The sequence below is a fragment of the Rattus norvegicus genome, chromosome 1, assembly GCF_036323735.1.
Source record: "Rattus norvegicus strain BN/NHsdMcwi chromosome 1, GRCr8, whole genome shotgun sequence".
NCBI classification, from domain to species: Eukaryota; Metazoa; Chordata; class Mammalia; order Rodentia; family Muridae; genus Rattus; species Rattus norvegicus.
The window spans coordinates 19,973,620-19,990,028 of NC_086019.1; the positions used below are offsets into that span (position 1 = coordinate 19,973,620).

The 16,409-nt window shown below is 39.8% G+C and overlaps 1 protein-coding gene across 8 annotated transcripts in view; it reads left to right on the forward strand.

Annotated features, from left to right (window-relative positions):
• Lama2 (laminin subunit alpha 2) overlaps positions 1-16,409 on the forward strand; it is a 647,931-nt gene that overhangs the window by 481,494 nt on the left and 150,028 nt on the right. For all 8 annotated transcript variants that reach the window (XM_063264627.1, XM_063264628.1, XM_063264630.1 and 5 more), the window contains 3 exons: positions 3,700-3,811; positions 8,368-8,530; positions 9,833-10,043. In XM_063264627.1, coding sequence (XP_063120697.1) covers positions 3,700-3,811; positions 8,368-8,530; positions 9,833-10,043 — 486 coding nt within the window. The remainder of the gene's footprint in view (positions 1-3,699; positions 3,812-8,367; positions 8,531-9,832; positions 10,044-16,409) is intronic.

Here is a 16,409-nt window from a genome sequence, read left to right on the forward strand (position 1 = left end):
GCCTCCTCTTCGCACCTCAGATGGCCTGACATTCTATGTATTTTCCACATATACCTGGATGTTGCTAGATATGCAATAGCACTTGGCACAGACCAAGAAAAAAAAGTCAGTAAATCTGCAGGGTTTTCCCCTTAGCTCCATTTCTGTGATTTCAAGTAGAGCATTTAAGCTTCCCTCACTTCCACTTGTATCCTGTAGAAATTGGGCCCAGGTTCTGGGATGTCTGTCAGGGAAGGAAAGTTGTGGATGGGAAGTGTTGTAAGCCCTTGTGACTGTGCACTGAATGCAGTCTGGTGGAGGCCGACTTTATAATCTGCCCTCTAACATGTTACTCCACCCAAGCCAGTGTCTTGATGCCAGGGAGAGGAAGTGATTATAGGTGCCAAAGAGACTCACCCTAAGTAAGCATCAAACGGGATTTGAGCACTCCACCCATCCTGAATCTCTACCCTGCCTTCAACATCCTGGAGGCTCATGTATCATCAGAGTTTAGAGTTACCAAGAAGCTATGAGACAGAATGTGGTGCCCCTGCAAATGGAGAGCCTCTTGCCTGGCTCTCCTCCCAAGTCCTCAGCTGCAGTTCATAAGTAGCCGCTTCATGTGAGCAGTGAGAAATGCCCAGAAACCTGTTCCGCTGTCCACATTTCCTGGCAAGCATATCACCAGGCATATGGTCAGTCTGAATGGCACTGGATCCCTCCAGCAGGCTTTAGCACTTCAGAAGGGTAGCTGGTCTGATTATTTTTATACCAGCCATCCATCCAACATTTGAAAACCCCTGCAGTTTTGCCTCAGACTATAACTGGTTTGCTCAGGAATAAAGAAAGTAAAACAGAATCGCTAGCACCCAACGGTGGAAATTAGATAGATACAGCAAATTATCTAACAATTCTGATGAGTTTTGTGCAGACAGTTGTTTAGTGACCTAGTTAACTAGATGCAGGGATGGTTTTAACATAGGCACCATACTGAGAGAGATACAGAAAGATGAATATGGCAGGCCGTAACTTGCCCTCATGGCACTTATATTTTGGGGAAGAGGGGAAGTCACCAAGTGGGTACGTCGGTTATCTATTCTCTATAGTGTGGTTCTAAAACATGCTGTGCTGTGGAGGAAGCACTTCTCCGCAGTGAATGTACAGACCTAGGCAAGAGCCCTGTCCACAGCCATGCTTAGAAGAAAACTGGAAAGGGGCTGGATGAATAAAGGTAAAGTCTGTGAACGTTACCTGATGAGCTCATCTGGTTAGAGAAAGTAAGAAACAAGAGAATCCAAAGAAGGAGAATACATGGCTTATGTGACATGCCAAAGGGAAGCCAGAGAGTTTTTCTTAGCCATTACCTTGGTAAACATGTTTCTTACCCAAGATGACACTAGAGTGCTGACAAGATGTGAACCTGAAGTATTTGTTAATTAAGTTGCTTGCACAATACTCAATAAATGCAATAACTCAGGAGAGAAATACAATGGATATGTTCTTGGCCATCTAAATATAAGAGAGGGCATACCGATAAACATTTTAAAGGAGTAGATATATTAAATTCTTAAGAATTAGTGCACCTGATGGTACAACTATATTGGTAATATAGAAAAGATATCAGTAAGGCAAAAACTAAACTTTAAGTGAAAAAGTATATATTTCTGTGTATTAAGATATACAGGTACTGGTGGATACACTTATTCATAAGATATTGGATGATGACCATATTGTAGACCAATTCCATTATGGTGTTCTGTGACATGTTAACATAGAAGGGGTCATGGAGGGCAGGCAGAATCAGGACACAGTTTACACTACAAAAACTTCTAAGATATTTCAGACTGTCAATATCTTGAATAGTCTAGCTTAGTTATCAATAAAAAAAGTAACTTTGAAGTGTGTGTGTGTGTGTGTGTGTATGTATGTGTAAAATTATTTAACCCATCTAAGCCATGACTATAAATAGCTAGAGAACGCTGATTTGAAATAAATCACTGGGGACACATTTGTAACAATTACCATGGAAGCAGGTAATTGAGACACTTGGAAATTATGTGCATAGTTTACTTCTGAAAAGAATTGTCAAAAATCTAAAGGAAAAATAGTCCTATTATTAATATTTCAGAAGAATGTCAGAGCATCCGGTGTGTTGATTAATATTCTGAGTCATTGCTGCCAGCTTCAAACTGGAGTTTTAAATGGTCCAATGGCGTCTTCCCTTCTCATCCTTGTGATATTAATACTTGCAAATTTAAAGACTGTGTAACAATAGTTGGAATTCAGGGTCCACCTTGAATTTAACCATTTCTGCCCCTCCTGCAATGGGGGGCTTCCTCCCTCCCCAGCATAGAGATAAAAGGCAGATCAATTCCTGTCGCATCTCCCGTCCTGTTATGTGCTGGCCAAATGAACACTGGTTATTTAAAATCCACTTGTATATTTATATAAAAAAAATTAATTCTCTGGTTCTTCCTAGAATGAAAACATTCTGACATAAGACTGTGCAGTGGTTCTCAACCTTCTCAACGCTGCAACCCTTTAATACAGTTCCTCATCCTGCGGTGACCTCCCCAAACATAAAGTTATTATTTTTTTGCTACTTTCAAACTCTAATTTTGCTACTGTTATGAATCTCAATGTAAATATATGATCTTACCCAACCCCTGTGAAAAAAACCATTTGACCCCCAAAATGATCGTTTGGCCCCAAAGTGGTCATGACCCACAGATTGAGGACCACTGCTCTAGAATGTTAAACTCTGCAAACCTGAGTATCACGGAATAGCACACAAATGCACCTTTCGATTCAGTGTCAGTGTCAGTAACTAGATTACCAGCCTCTTTTGAACAAAAGAGAAGTCCTATGACATCAAGAAACTACACTTAAGCCCATGTTATTGTGGTGGAAATCTTGTATCTTTTATATTAAGAAATATTTAACATCATCCACACTGTTTGTATTTGACCATGTTATGTCTGCCTTGAAGGCGAATCCATCCCATTGCATCCAAGGAATGTCCAATGTGAACACAAATAAGTATGTTTTAGGCTACACACTGGAAGGCAGAGATGTTTGGGGCCTTCTGGTTCCATTTCTGACCATGGCGTGTGAGTCTTGATTACTTCTGGTGATGTCGTACGGGAAAGCAAGTATTAATTCTGCCTTAATGTTTTACGGGCATCTTTGGAGTGTTACAAAACAGAATTTACTACTGAAGAGCTAAGTACTCTCTGCCCCCTGTGCTTCTTAATTAATGTATTGATCAAAACGGAATCTATAAGATCAAGCTTATGGAGACAGATGGCCAGTTCCTCTCTCAACAGGTCACTGCTGCATTCCACAAGGTTTCATAAAATACAATTCAGACAAAACAGGAACATGTGGAGGCTGAGGATTCCATTAAAGACTTGAGCATTGGAACCTTGAAGATATACTTCAGAACGACCCCGTGTTCTAACACTTCTGTGTCGCAACCTATAAAGGGGACTTTAATAGGACCAAATATGGCTCTCTGATTTCCATTAAATGGAAATAGTCGTAAAGTTTAATTGTATACTTGAGCACAGGGTGTCATTGCCAGGACATCTGATCAATAATTCATCGATTGCATTGGGCTCAAAGTAAAATCTGAAAGAAAAATGTAGCCAGAGGGAGCTTATCTAGCTCTAATTTCATCATCTCTATTAATTATGCTTTTCCTAAATTTGGATCATTTAGGCAACCAAAGTGACAGCAGATGGTGAGCAAACGGGACAAGACGCTGAGAGGACCAACAGCAGAGCACAGTCCTTGGAAGAATTCATTAAAGGGCTTGTCCAGCACGCTGAAGGTATTTTAAAAAAATCACATTTTTAACTTTTCTTTTTCCTCTTACAGAAAAATTAAAAGAAGGAATTGCAGGGGCTTTGAATAGCCCCTATAAGGAGGTATTATTTTTAAATTCAAGTCATAGGTGTAAAAAAGCATTTTGTTGAGCTATTCAGGGTCATGATTAGCTGAAATCTACAGCCTGTAGCATCAAGTGAGCAGTGATAGTTGATGAAATAAAGATTATGGGTGTAGAATAGGAATGAATTCTAGGCAGTTTAAATAATTCATTGAAAACTTATGCTTCGCTCTTTTTGTGATCAGAGCTAGTGAAGATTTGTTCATCTTTTCTTTTTAAAAGTGACTTTCACCATTCTATTTGGTATACAGACGCCATTCTTTCATTTCTCAAAATGGTTCTTCAAGTACTTGGTACGAGTTGCAGGAGAACATCTGGTGCTTGGGATTTGGCGACCCATGTTCACCAGAGGCTCCCTGGCATTTAGTCCACAGTTCCCTAGGAATTAGTTCTTGGCATCTCCCAATGTGGCTGAGAACTGAAGTGGAAGTCACTTCTCTGGGCAAACGCCCAGACTAAGAAGCCCTTAGTTCTCCAGTCTCTTGAAATAAACGTTAAATATGCATGTATGTTCAGAAGGTTCAAAAGGTAGCTTTTTTGTGTCTCTAAACATCTTTAAAGGTGGGTAAACGTAATCATCTTTACTGTGCTACAGTGCTGTGGACCTTTGGTAATATGAGCTCACGTTCACAGTAGATTTTAACTGGTGCTTCCTCATCGGTAATGGCTGACTACCCATTGTGTGGAGCAGCAGCATTTTCTGAGGAGGCTGTTCTTTTTGTGACAGAACAAGTTTCTTCCCCTAGAAAAGCATCTCAGTTAATCTCACGGTGCTGCATACTCTGGTCCATGACACTGTGGTGTTCTCCCTGGCGTTGTTTTTCCACTGATGCTATTTGAAAATGTCCCCAAATACCAAGTGTATGACAGAGAGCCACGTTCCTCCAGGTGGATCTCTCATGGTAACTTTCCCCATCTTCTGTCTGAAGTCTCAACACCCAACAGCCTTCTGGAGACTCATTTTAAAATCAGTTCAACCTTAATCTGTGGGTCAAGAATACTTGCCCTTCTGGTAGAAGACTCAGATTTGATTCTGAGCACTGACATCAGGCAGCTCAGAAAAGCATCTGCATACATAAGGCATGCATACAAAACACTCTAGACACATGCACATACAAATAAAATACAAGTGTGTGTGTGTGTGTGTGTGTGTGTGTGTGTGTGTTCACAAACATAACTGCTAATATGGCTTAGTAGACATCAGCTTTATCACAGCTTCCTTTTTTCACTGCAATAGTCCAACCCCCTCTACCTATAGAGAGACATAGATACAGCTTTGTAGTTTGATCAGCATAGACTTTTTTCGTTTGTTTGTTTTTCTGGGTATCATCTTACAGTTTGGTCCGTGGCCCTAAGTCACCATTAGGAATGATATAAAGATGATACCCAACCAGATCTGCGGGTCTGTAGGCCTGGCGAAGCCTTGCCAATCAGCAGAAAGATCTCTCATTCTCTCCGTTATGCTTTGGTCAGATGATCTGCATACATCTGTGGTGTGGTACCATCTTCTTCCTCATGTATGGTGTCCTGTGGGATAGTTGGGTCCATTTCTGCCAGCAGACACTGTTTGGTAGAATTAGTAAAATATCTACAATTACATAAAATTTCAAATTTACATACACTGTACTGGAAATATGCTAAATTCTAGTTGAGACTTCTACAAGATGTACTGGAGAAGGCTTAATGGTTTGGGGAAGAGGAATGAGGGGAAAAGGAAACGAGGGGAAGGAAAGCAAGGAGGAAAAGGAATTGCCTAAATATTAACTATATTATGCTACACAGCCACCCTTCTTATTCCTTTACCTATACCTCGCTGATAGAGGTAATCAGGAGCACTTTTGTATTTTGTTAGTGGCACTAAGTTGCTATGGAAAATGAGTGGTTCTCCCTGGCATTTGTCTGTTGTTTAGATAGATGGCTTGTTCATCTCACATAGTGTCTTCCATCATGTGTCATGACCTCTTTATGGGTAATCAACTTCTATTCAACCGCAGTATACTTGTATGTCAACTGTAATTTTATATCTACTATGCCCTGACTCTCAATCTGACCATGAGTGAACTACACTTTATTTCCTGGGTTAGAATTAGTGAGGGACAGAGCTTAACCCCATTACTATTTATGTCCTAGCTTATTGCAGGACTTAATTAATATTAGTCATCTTCTTTGGCTGTTTCTCAGGACAGGTGAACAAATTTCGTTCCTGATAAACTTAACTCATAAAAGGGTTTTTCAGATTTAATATGGAAAGTATATTTCCTCCCTCCAGTGAGCTGGTTGTTTTAAGGATGCTGACCACTTCTCTTAAGAAGACCCCATCTATTCTCTGCTATGCACCAGCAGCTGCCATGATTTTAAGTGGACTTGTAGTATTTCAGAACAAACAATATGGTATACCTTTCTATCTAGAAATACTTTCCTCATTTTCATTTTTCCTTTCCTCCTTATTCCCTTTAAGTTGATTTTTATCTTGTCTTCAGAAAGTTTTAGTTAGCATAAAACCCTCTTCTGAAGCTACATTGGAATAAGTAAAGTCAATGCATGCAATACGTTTTACAATTATTTTCAACCCTGTAGAAAAGATATTGAAAGGGACACTATATATTTTGGAATAAGGATTTAATAACCTGTTAATCTTTAGTTTACAATCTCATCCCACCTATACAAAATAAGCAGTAGAAAGATCAAACCTGGTCTACTCAACTTTCTTCTTAGTGCTGGGAATTAAGTGTATGCTGGGCAATGTTCTACCACTGACCTCTGACCCTTGACCCACTTATATAAAAATGATGTTCTCTTTCTTAATGCAGCAACATTTTCTTGCTTGTTTTATGATTTTCCCATGCCCCATTAATTTCTGTAGTTCTTTGCATGTCACCTCAGTTGAAGAGAAGTAACGTGCATTCCAGAGAATGCAGCTGAGGTCTGGGTTTCCTCATTCTTCTCTGCTCATTTTCTCTGCAGAGATTTATCTTTGAGAACAGATACAGAAGATACCATAAGGTCTCAGAGACCCCATCTTTACCTACCATCCTGTAAGAATTAAATTTTCCATCATGATTTTGGAAGGAAAATAAACATTCTGTCTTTAGCTATGATGTTCAGGAAGCTATTGGCTGTAGCACCTTTCCTGAACACGGTTATAAGGAGAAGGTATGGTTTGGAAAGAACAGATGAGACCGACTCAGTTTCTCCCACTCTTCGGAGTTCTTTCTACCGAGCAAGCATTAGAAGCCTCTGAAGGATTTGGTCCAACACCAGGATGTAGGTCCCTGACTCCCAGAAGTTTTGTCTCAGGTAATCTGTAGTGGAGCCTAGGAATCTGCATTTCTTTTAAAAACCTCCAAGCTGCTCCTGCTGCCTCTGGATGGAGTTCAAGACTTCAGAGCCACCTACTCAAAGCCCATCCTGGCTTCTGTGTGTGCCTGACGGAGCTCTGCCAAGTGAAAATCTGAATAATCTCTCTAATAAGGAAAGTTCATGATCTATTACACTTTAAACAGGTCTTCAGATGTACCTTTAAATGTTAGGAAATAGCTCTTGGGCAGGCCAGACTCTTCACTCTGAAGATTTTCATGTGTAATATTGTAGAAATATACATTCCACAGACAAAGAGCTTGAGAAAATATCTCCCTTCAACTCACCAAATTAATGTCCCATAGAACACTCTTCAGAGAGCGCAAGGCTAAAATGAATGATAGCGCCATGTAACTGTTTCAATTCACCAAGTTTTTAAACTTTTATTTGACAGAGAATTCTTTTTCCAGATGAAATCGTGCACAGAACGCCAACCTATCATGCTGTTTCCTGGCAGAGCAGACATCATTTGTAGAGTACTCCGAGCACCTGGAGAATCCTAATATTCCAAAGAGCACAGCTCCAAACCCTGTTTACGTCATTGTAAACACAGACTCCTGGGATGGGCTTTACTACTGAAGGCATCCTTCCAGCCAAATCTATTCCCCTAGACCGATGAACCTTTCCTCCTTTAAAACTTGAAGGTGACAAGGCTGGAGAAATGCACAGGCAGGTCCATGTTCAGTAAGCTCACAGCCCAGAGTATTTCGATCCTCAGGATTCTAAAGCTGGTAGATATAACTGGTCAACAATGTGAAAGATCTTACGTGTTTAGCAACATAGTGTTGAACCATACATCTCTTACTTTTACCTCTTACCTGAAGAGAGTTTGAGTCTGTTCATTGTTTATATGCCCTCCATTACACACAATACCTAAATTACTATATTCTCAAAAGGAGTTTAGCCTGGAGAACTATGTCACTTTTTCCTTTCCTCACTGCCTGGCCTGGTACCTGCCACTGGTTCTCAGAAAGACCCTGGGGATGGTGGAAAGACCAAGTGTTGAATGCCAGTTTTGCATATGATGTGCTTGTTACTTAATTTACAAAATTTAAATTTTCCTTACCCCCCACCCCCCACAGCTGTAAATGAAAAAGCTATAAAACTAAATGAGACCTTAGGAAGTCAAGACAGGACAGCAGAGAGAAACTTACAAGAGCTTCAGAAGGAGATTGACCGGATGCTGAAAGAACTTCGAAGTAAAGATCTTCAGACACAGAAGGAAGTTGCTGAGGATGAACTGGTGTAAGTTGACATTCTGGGGGGCTATTCATTTGGCAAATGAACAGCCGTACTAAGTTTCCTAAGTTTCTATCCCACGGGTGAGCAGGGCACAGTTTTCCTACCTGGGAATATGTACTACTTAGTCTTCATGTCTTCAGTTAGCCCTACATACTTTGCTTTAAAATCAATTAAAATCATGTTTTCTTGTATATAAAATAACTGAACTTTGCAGTGTTATTTTTTATAACTAGGCTGATAGGCTTGCTTTGTCAATGGCTGGTGTTAGAAATGTTTGAACTATCAATAAGGCTAGAGATGTGACTTGCTTATTAGTGGGAACTTGCTTAACACGTCCGATTTTGATTCCCAGCACTATGGAAAGTAGACGGGATGGCACTCCTACAATCCTAGAACTGTTAAGATAAAGGCAGGAAGATCCAAAATTCAGGATCATCTTGGCCACAGAACAAGTCCAAGGCCATCCTAGTATATATGAAACCCTGTCTCATTGGAAAAGAGGAGGAGCTGGAGAAAGAGGAGAAGGAGGGGGAGGAAGAAGAGAAGGAGGAGGAGGAAGAAGAGGAGGAGGAGGAGGAGGAGGAGGAGGAGGAGGAGGAGGAGGAGGAAGAAGAGAAATGGAGGCAAGACAAGAGGGGAGGGAGTAGCAGAAAAAATGGAAAGGGAGAAGGGGGAATACGAGGAGGAATAAGAGGAGGATGAAGGACAGAAAAAGGAAAAGGACATAACCATCTACGTTAATAAATGACAAATAATGTCATACTTTTCAAAGTCATCATTATTTACCATTTTAGAAAATTCTGGTAAGTTAAGTCAAGGAATTTTCAGACTGCTGAGTTGTAAGAAAAGGTAGAGAAGATCAAAATTATGGCATTAGGTGAAGATGGCAAAAACATGAGAGTTCTATCTGCAATTACTAAGCAAGCATGTCAACAATCCTATACAGTCAAAGAAAGTTTCTCATTGTGATGGGACAGCTGGCATTTTGGTCTGTTTGCTTTTACATGTGCAGTAAAACATATTTTTTTCTTTTGCCAGTCACAATGTGACCATGTAGCAAGACTCCTAAACAATTAAAAATGTAAGCTTACTAATAAACTGAGCAAGTTTTTTCAATTTTAACAAAAATTTCTGCCACAATTCAGTATCAGTTCACCTTGACAATCATTGTGAATCTGTTGGTGTGTTTGCATGTATTTTTAACTTTTTAATGTTAGCATCTCCTTATAACTTAGTTTAATATAAGAAAAGACTTACTATGAGCAATAATATCACTTTGTACTCTTGGGCTGGGGGTATTTGCAGGGCAGCAGAAGGCCTTCTGAAGAGAGTAAACAAGTTGTTTGGAGAGCCCAGAGCCCAGAATGAAGAAATGGAAAAGGATCTCCGTGAGAAACTGGCAGAGTACCAGAACAAGCTTGATGATGCATGGGATCTATTGAGAGAAGCCACCAAGAAAACTAAAGATGCTGATCGCTTGTCTGCTGCCAACCAAAAGAATATGACCATCTTGGAGGTGAGAGCTAGGGGTCCACTCATTACTGTCTTGGAATGAAAAGCAGGTTGAACATGTCTAGAATAATGAAGTTGACATATGTTTACAAAGGCGAGACCATGACTCTATAAAGTCTTCTAAGAAACAGAACAGTGTATGTGTCTCTGTTGTGCGTGTGTCTATCTGTCTGTCTGTCTTTTGTCCATGTTTCCATGTATCCTTAATGACCATCTCCCACTGAGTCAATGACCACTTAGGCGCAGTCAGACTGTAGAAGGTTTGTATTAAAAAAAAAAAGTTGCATGGAAAAAGCTCATCCCTGAGAAACAGGGAATCTCATATCAATGACAAGTTATCACCTAGAAATCCACCTGGGATTAATCCATTCCACAGTCTACAATGAGTCATTATAATGGAAGTTACACAAAGGATGGCTCAACCCCAGTGTCATACAGTTTTGAGATTCACCTACTCCACATGTTGAGTGCAGAGACCTGGTTGCCAGCAACTAGTACAGTCCCTTCTGCTTGTGAGGAAGCTGAGCTTATGAGAAACCAGAGAGACTAGAGCTAGGAGACCCTCCTTCCCATCTTCTATGCAATGACTTTATGGACAAGACATTTTCAAAGGTACAAATGTGACTGGTGAGTCTGGATTATTTTCCTCCTCTTCCTCACAGAGACCAGTCACTATTTCCCAGAGTGCTGCTGAGCTTAAAATAAAAATAGCATTCTTCCCTCTCTTACACCCTCCTCCTTCCCCTCCCTTCCATGTTTCTTTCTCTTACTGTTTTCAGTCTCTTCCTTGATCATAACATAGTTAATACTTATATTCTCTGAGACTGTATTTAGTGGACACAATTGTGTTTGGTATTTAAACATCTTCCTCTCCATCTATAACCCTATATCTTGCTGTTGGCTTCTTAGAGGATCTGAGTGCTTCAGGAAACCCACAGCTCTGCTAATGTAGAATTTCTCAATAACTCAATACTCGAGCATTGCCCAAGACCTCTCAAATGTTTGTTGAGTATCACTGACAGACAACTAAATAACCACACATTTTAGTTTTTGCTCTCTTATTTGATCTGTTTTTCTTTAAGTCTAAAGACAATCAAATAAGAGAGAATTGGAGAAGATGTTCTCTGTTCTGTGATTTAGCCTTGTCACAGTGGTAGAAAGCTGAGGAAGAGAACTTTCACTCTAAGTCATGTGACTAATCTTAACCAATCTGGGACCACTAACAAACTAGCTATAGTCAAGAGAAAGTGCTGTCTGGAAAGGCAGGAAATGCTAAGGCTGTGCTATCTTGGCTGTGGCATAACACACTCAGCCTGAGACACCCCGGTGCAGCAACTTACACAGAGTTCTCTTTCCACTTCATGGCAACGGTTTAAGAAATTAAAATTCCCTATGTGGAAAGCATACTCGGTATTTGGAAATTATTTTGAGAGGTGTTATAGCAGCACACTGAATGGGAATTTCAGCTGTTCCTCACATTAGTGGTGAATAAAACCAAGAACTATACTTCTCAGGCACTGTGGGAGAGGCTTGGAGCCTATGCAGTTACCCCTGGAGTTCCAAGTCTTCATTCTCATATTTTTATCTCAGATGCTATGCTTAACTAAAGACTTATTTAAATACTTGCTGGATAAAAGAGGTGCATTGTGTAAATTCTTACAAATAAATTATGTGTAATTTAAGTTGGCAGCTCTACTAAGATTGATGCTAGACTAGCCTTTAAAAATTGTCACCTGGGGCCATTTGAGATTGCTCAATGGGGAAGAGCCCTTATACCCAAGCCTGATAAACTGTGTTTAATTCCTAGAGCTTTTGTGGTAGAAGGAGAAGACTGACTCTATGTTCTTTGACTTTGCATGCACATTTCCATGAGTATACACACATACAGAAACATACACACACACACACACACACACACACACACACACACACTGTATAACAAAAGTCAACTGAGAATTCATTAAACAGAGTATATCCATGTATCCATGGTCTTTGGGCTCCACTGAAGAATCTGTACAGGCTTTTCTAGGGTGTTACCTGGTGGCCCATCTCCTAAGACTCCTTGGATTCACTTACTAGCCACACAGATTTGAAAACACTGGCTTTGTGCATTGTACACAGTGAGTTCAATAATGATATGGCTTTAAGTATCCATTGTACTGGATCTACTATTAAAATGATATTAAGATACAGGTGAAATGGATAGTTATTTTTTAAGGTAGTCAGCTAGTAACCTTGTTTTTAAAAATATTCTCTAAATCTGGGAGTGGTGGCACACACCTGTAATTTCTGTACCTGTGGGGTAGAAGCAGAAGGATACCTTACAAACAATACTGGATGCCTGTCATAGCCCTAACAAGAGAAACAGACAAAACAAAACAAATTCTCCAATCACTCAGATACAACCGGAAGTCTAAGAAACAGTGATGTAAAACAACAACTGGTGGTTTTAATAACCCGAATCTACTCGGAGATACACACAGGCAAAGACGCAAACCACTTTGTTCACTGAATTATCACAGCAGTCATAGAAGTGGATAGGGACAGCTTCTCTGCACCTTCGTCTCTACGTTTGTTATATGAGTACCGCTCAGTAGAAGCAGGGGCAGGTACCTTTAAGAAACAGGAGACTATAAAGTAAAGAGTTAACATCTGATGGAGAATTCATGTTTAGTAGAATTGGAACAGCGTGTGTATGGCTGGATGGTGACTGAGATAGCCAGCTGGAATAAGCAGACTCCAGACTCTTCATTACAAGAAAGTTGGCTTGTGTGACTACAGAGTGTTGTTTGTGGCTTAAACACTATAGGAAGCAATCAAAATGCGGAGTCATATATTAAAATTACACGTTGAAGTGTTTGTTAAGGGCACGTGTAAACTGAAAACTCAGCTGTGTGTTATTAAACAATTTGCTCTTAGGCTCAGAGAGTACACAGATCTAACATTTAAATGTTGATCAAATCTAGCTGCTGTTGGTAACACACTCATGAATAATTACTGGCTGCATCAAACCTATAATAGGAAAAATATCTAGTTTATCTTTTCCTATACTTAATACTGTAATTTATATTGGCTAGGAGGGTCAAAAAAGATTTGTAAAAATATTGTCACATTTAGTTACACAAAACATTGTGAGAAATTTAAAGAAATGAGAGAGAACAATATGCATCAAATACAATACTGTGAAGGTACAAGGTGATTGTGGGAAATGTCAGGTAGAGCGGGCCAGCTCCTTCACAACCTACATAAATGCCAGCTGGGATGAGATGATAGAAGGCTTTGAACACCAAATACTGTGGGAGCTCAGTTAGAAAGGTATTTCGAGGAGTAGACAGGAACCAGGGTAGGGGTTGAGCACTGATGAACAGAAAGACATCACATGTGCAATTCAGGGAAGCAAGGGCTACACACCGAACCCTCTGCCCCAAAGTCTTCCCTTACAACATGTCTGGAGAAGAGAAGGAAAACATAAAGGCATACAAGGAGATAGTGTGTAAGCTGTGATAAACAGAAGTGGAAGGGAAGGACAGCATTTATCCAGCAGGGCTCTGAATGGGTGAATCTAATCAATTAGAAGGCAAAGTCAGGAGTATAACCATCCTTGGTATCTAAACAAATGAATTAACTATTATGCTTAGGGCATACGTTTTTATTGTTTCATGAATGCCTATAGTGTGTTTAATCAAATTCACCACAAGTTCTTTCCAATGCACACCACTTTCCCATCCCAACTTCATGTGTCTGCTTTTTTTTTTTTAACCCCACTGTGGCCATTTAGAGCTACCAATATATGTAGGCCTCTATTTTTCTCACCCTATTTTAGTAAGGGTTTAACCTCCTCGATAGTCCACCACCCACCAGAAGTAATAAAAAGAAAAGTTAATAGGATATGGGCGGAGGTAGACCTGATTAGAAATAGTTCTTTGTGGCAATTCCAACCTTCAGTTTTCTTAGTCGAGTCCATTAGCAAACATCAAACATGAATTGGCAGCTGCAGTCCAGTCCACTTGGCAGACACCACACACAAACCAGCAAGGGCGGTTCAATCCAATTGAAACCATGAGGCTGGACAACTGGCCTGAGTCGGCGGAAGCTGGAAGAAGATGCAGGAACCTTACAAGAAGTTCTTTGGCGAGTTTCTTTTTATGACGTCACCACAAGCAAATCTCAGCAATGCAATGTAAGGTGAATTAATTCATTCATGTCCTGTCATAGCCCTATGACTATGACAGCGACGACGAGCGAGCTGGAGCAAAGTAAACTAATGCTTGAACTCTCACTGTCTGTGGGGTCATCCTTATATTTCTTCTAAACATTATTCTTCTGGACATCCTTTCATGTGTTTGCTATGGCAAAACATACTTTCACCCAGGTCTGCGTCAGCAAAACATACTTTCACCTGTCTGCCCCAGCAAAGCATCATTACAATCGTCCAGCATCTCCATAGAAACTAGAACCTTCCACTTTAAATATATCCATAGATACGAGGTCTTCCCCTGGAGCTAGCATAACCTACAAATGGCTACATTTTTAAAGAAAACTCATTTTTCCCTTCCACAGCAGCCAGTAGTTGCCAATAACTCTTTAGGAGTCCTTATGACTTCATCAATGCTCTCCCATCACTGGCTTAAATTTAAAGAATTCTATCTCTATATATCTCTATATATGGGACTTCCTTTTTGGTCTCTTAGACACTCTGAGTTCCCTGTCTTGTAATTCTAATAACTTCCATCAATCTTTATCCATTCCTTTTTAATTTTATAACACGAATCTCATGGTGACCTAAGATGACTCACTAATCTACTGAAGTGCTTTCTTCCTCCTGTGTTAGTTATCTCTCAATCACTGCAACAGAACAAATACAAAATTAAAAAAAAATGATGAGGAAAAGGTTATTTAATTTCCAATGGGCAGAGATCTCAGTCCATGGCCACTTGATGCACTTAGAAGCAAGCAGCATCATGGCTGGAAAATCATAGTAGAGAAAATATGGTGACCTTATGATGGCCAGGAAGGAGGGAGGGAGAAAGAGGAGAGAGAGAGGGAGAGAGGGAGAGAGAGAGAGAGACTGACTCATCTGCTAAATGTTTCACTTTTGTGCATTAGTGGTACCTGTGGCCTTTGTTGAATATTTAAGATCTATACCATAATACTCTTCCAGAGGAGTCATGAAAAGCACACTTTTATTCTGATTGTATCCTCAGAACCCCAAATGGTTGACAGCACAAATACAACACACTTTCATTAATCAATAAGAAGAATGGCATAAAGCAAAGAGAGATCAATGTTTTCTCTGACTTCCTCCCAAGCTACAAATCTCCATATTTCTTTGTTTCAAAGCTAGAGTATATCATCTAACATGAAAAATTAGTTCTTTTTAAAAGTGCTTTACTGTCAAGATCATCATTTACTTTATTGTGATAAAGAACACGGTGACCTTATATTGAAGTTGGCTTTCTAAACTGACCTAGTTAGAACTATAAACACATACTCTCCAGTTTATTTAAACTGAAATAAACTTAACTCTTTGCTTAACACATCCAAGGAAATAGCCCTTCCTCCTATTTGGTGTATTATTTTAAATGACCTTAGTGTATTAATACAAAGAAGCCACAATCAAAAGAGCACTTTGAACTTCTGTGTACATTGTGCCTTTGCATAAGTTTACACAAGAGTGAGTGAATGGCTATTATATAATGAATTTCAGACTCTTGGAAGCAAAGGTGTCAGAAATCAGGGACATTGAAACTTCTTCTGCATTTGTTGTCAAGGAAGAGGCATTGACACATCAAATATTCCACTGAGTCGTCCAGAGTGCCTCAGTCAGCTGTGTCACAACACAACTTCATCTTCACTTACTCATTCAAAACCATTCATTGAGGAAGTTCTTAGAGGTACTAAAGAGACCGTGATGCATAAGACTGTCTCTGTGGGGTTCACACTGTCATGAAGAATATATTCACGGTACCAATTAGAAAGTCTATGAAACGTTTGGGTGTCTGGACATGTGAGATAATGTATACAGTAATGGTTTGCTGTATATGCATGATCTGCAATCTGTATTAAGATTCTTCATGATATGTTTGGTGTGTGGTCTATCTCTACACACAGTTTAGTGGACTATGAATCTGTGTGTTTATTTCTTGGATGTCCATTAACTAACTAACTTGTATTTTTTAGAACCCACTCCAATAAAACTAAAAAGATGATGTGTCAACCTATATTAAAAAGTAACAGCCATTTTTATTTTTATGTTTGATGAACACCCCATAGAATAAAATTCACATGTGACTCAGTTGACAGAATGCCTCCAACATAAGCCCAAGGAGCTGAGTTTAGGTCCCTTACCTAGCAGCCCATGTCTGCAGCC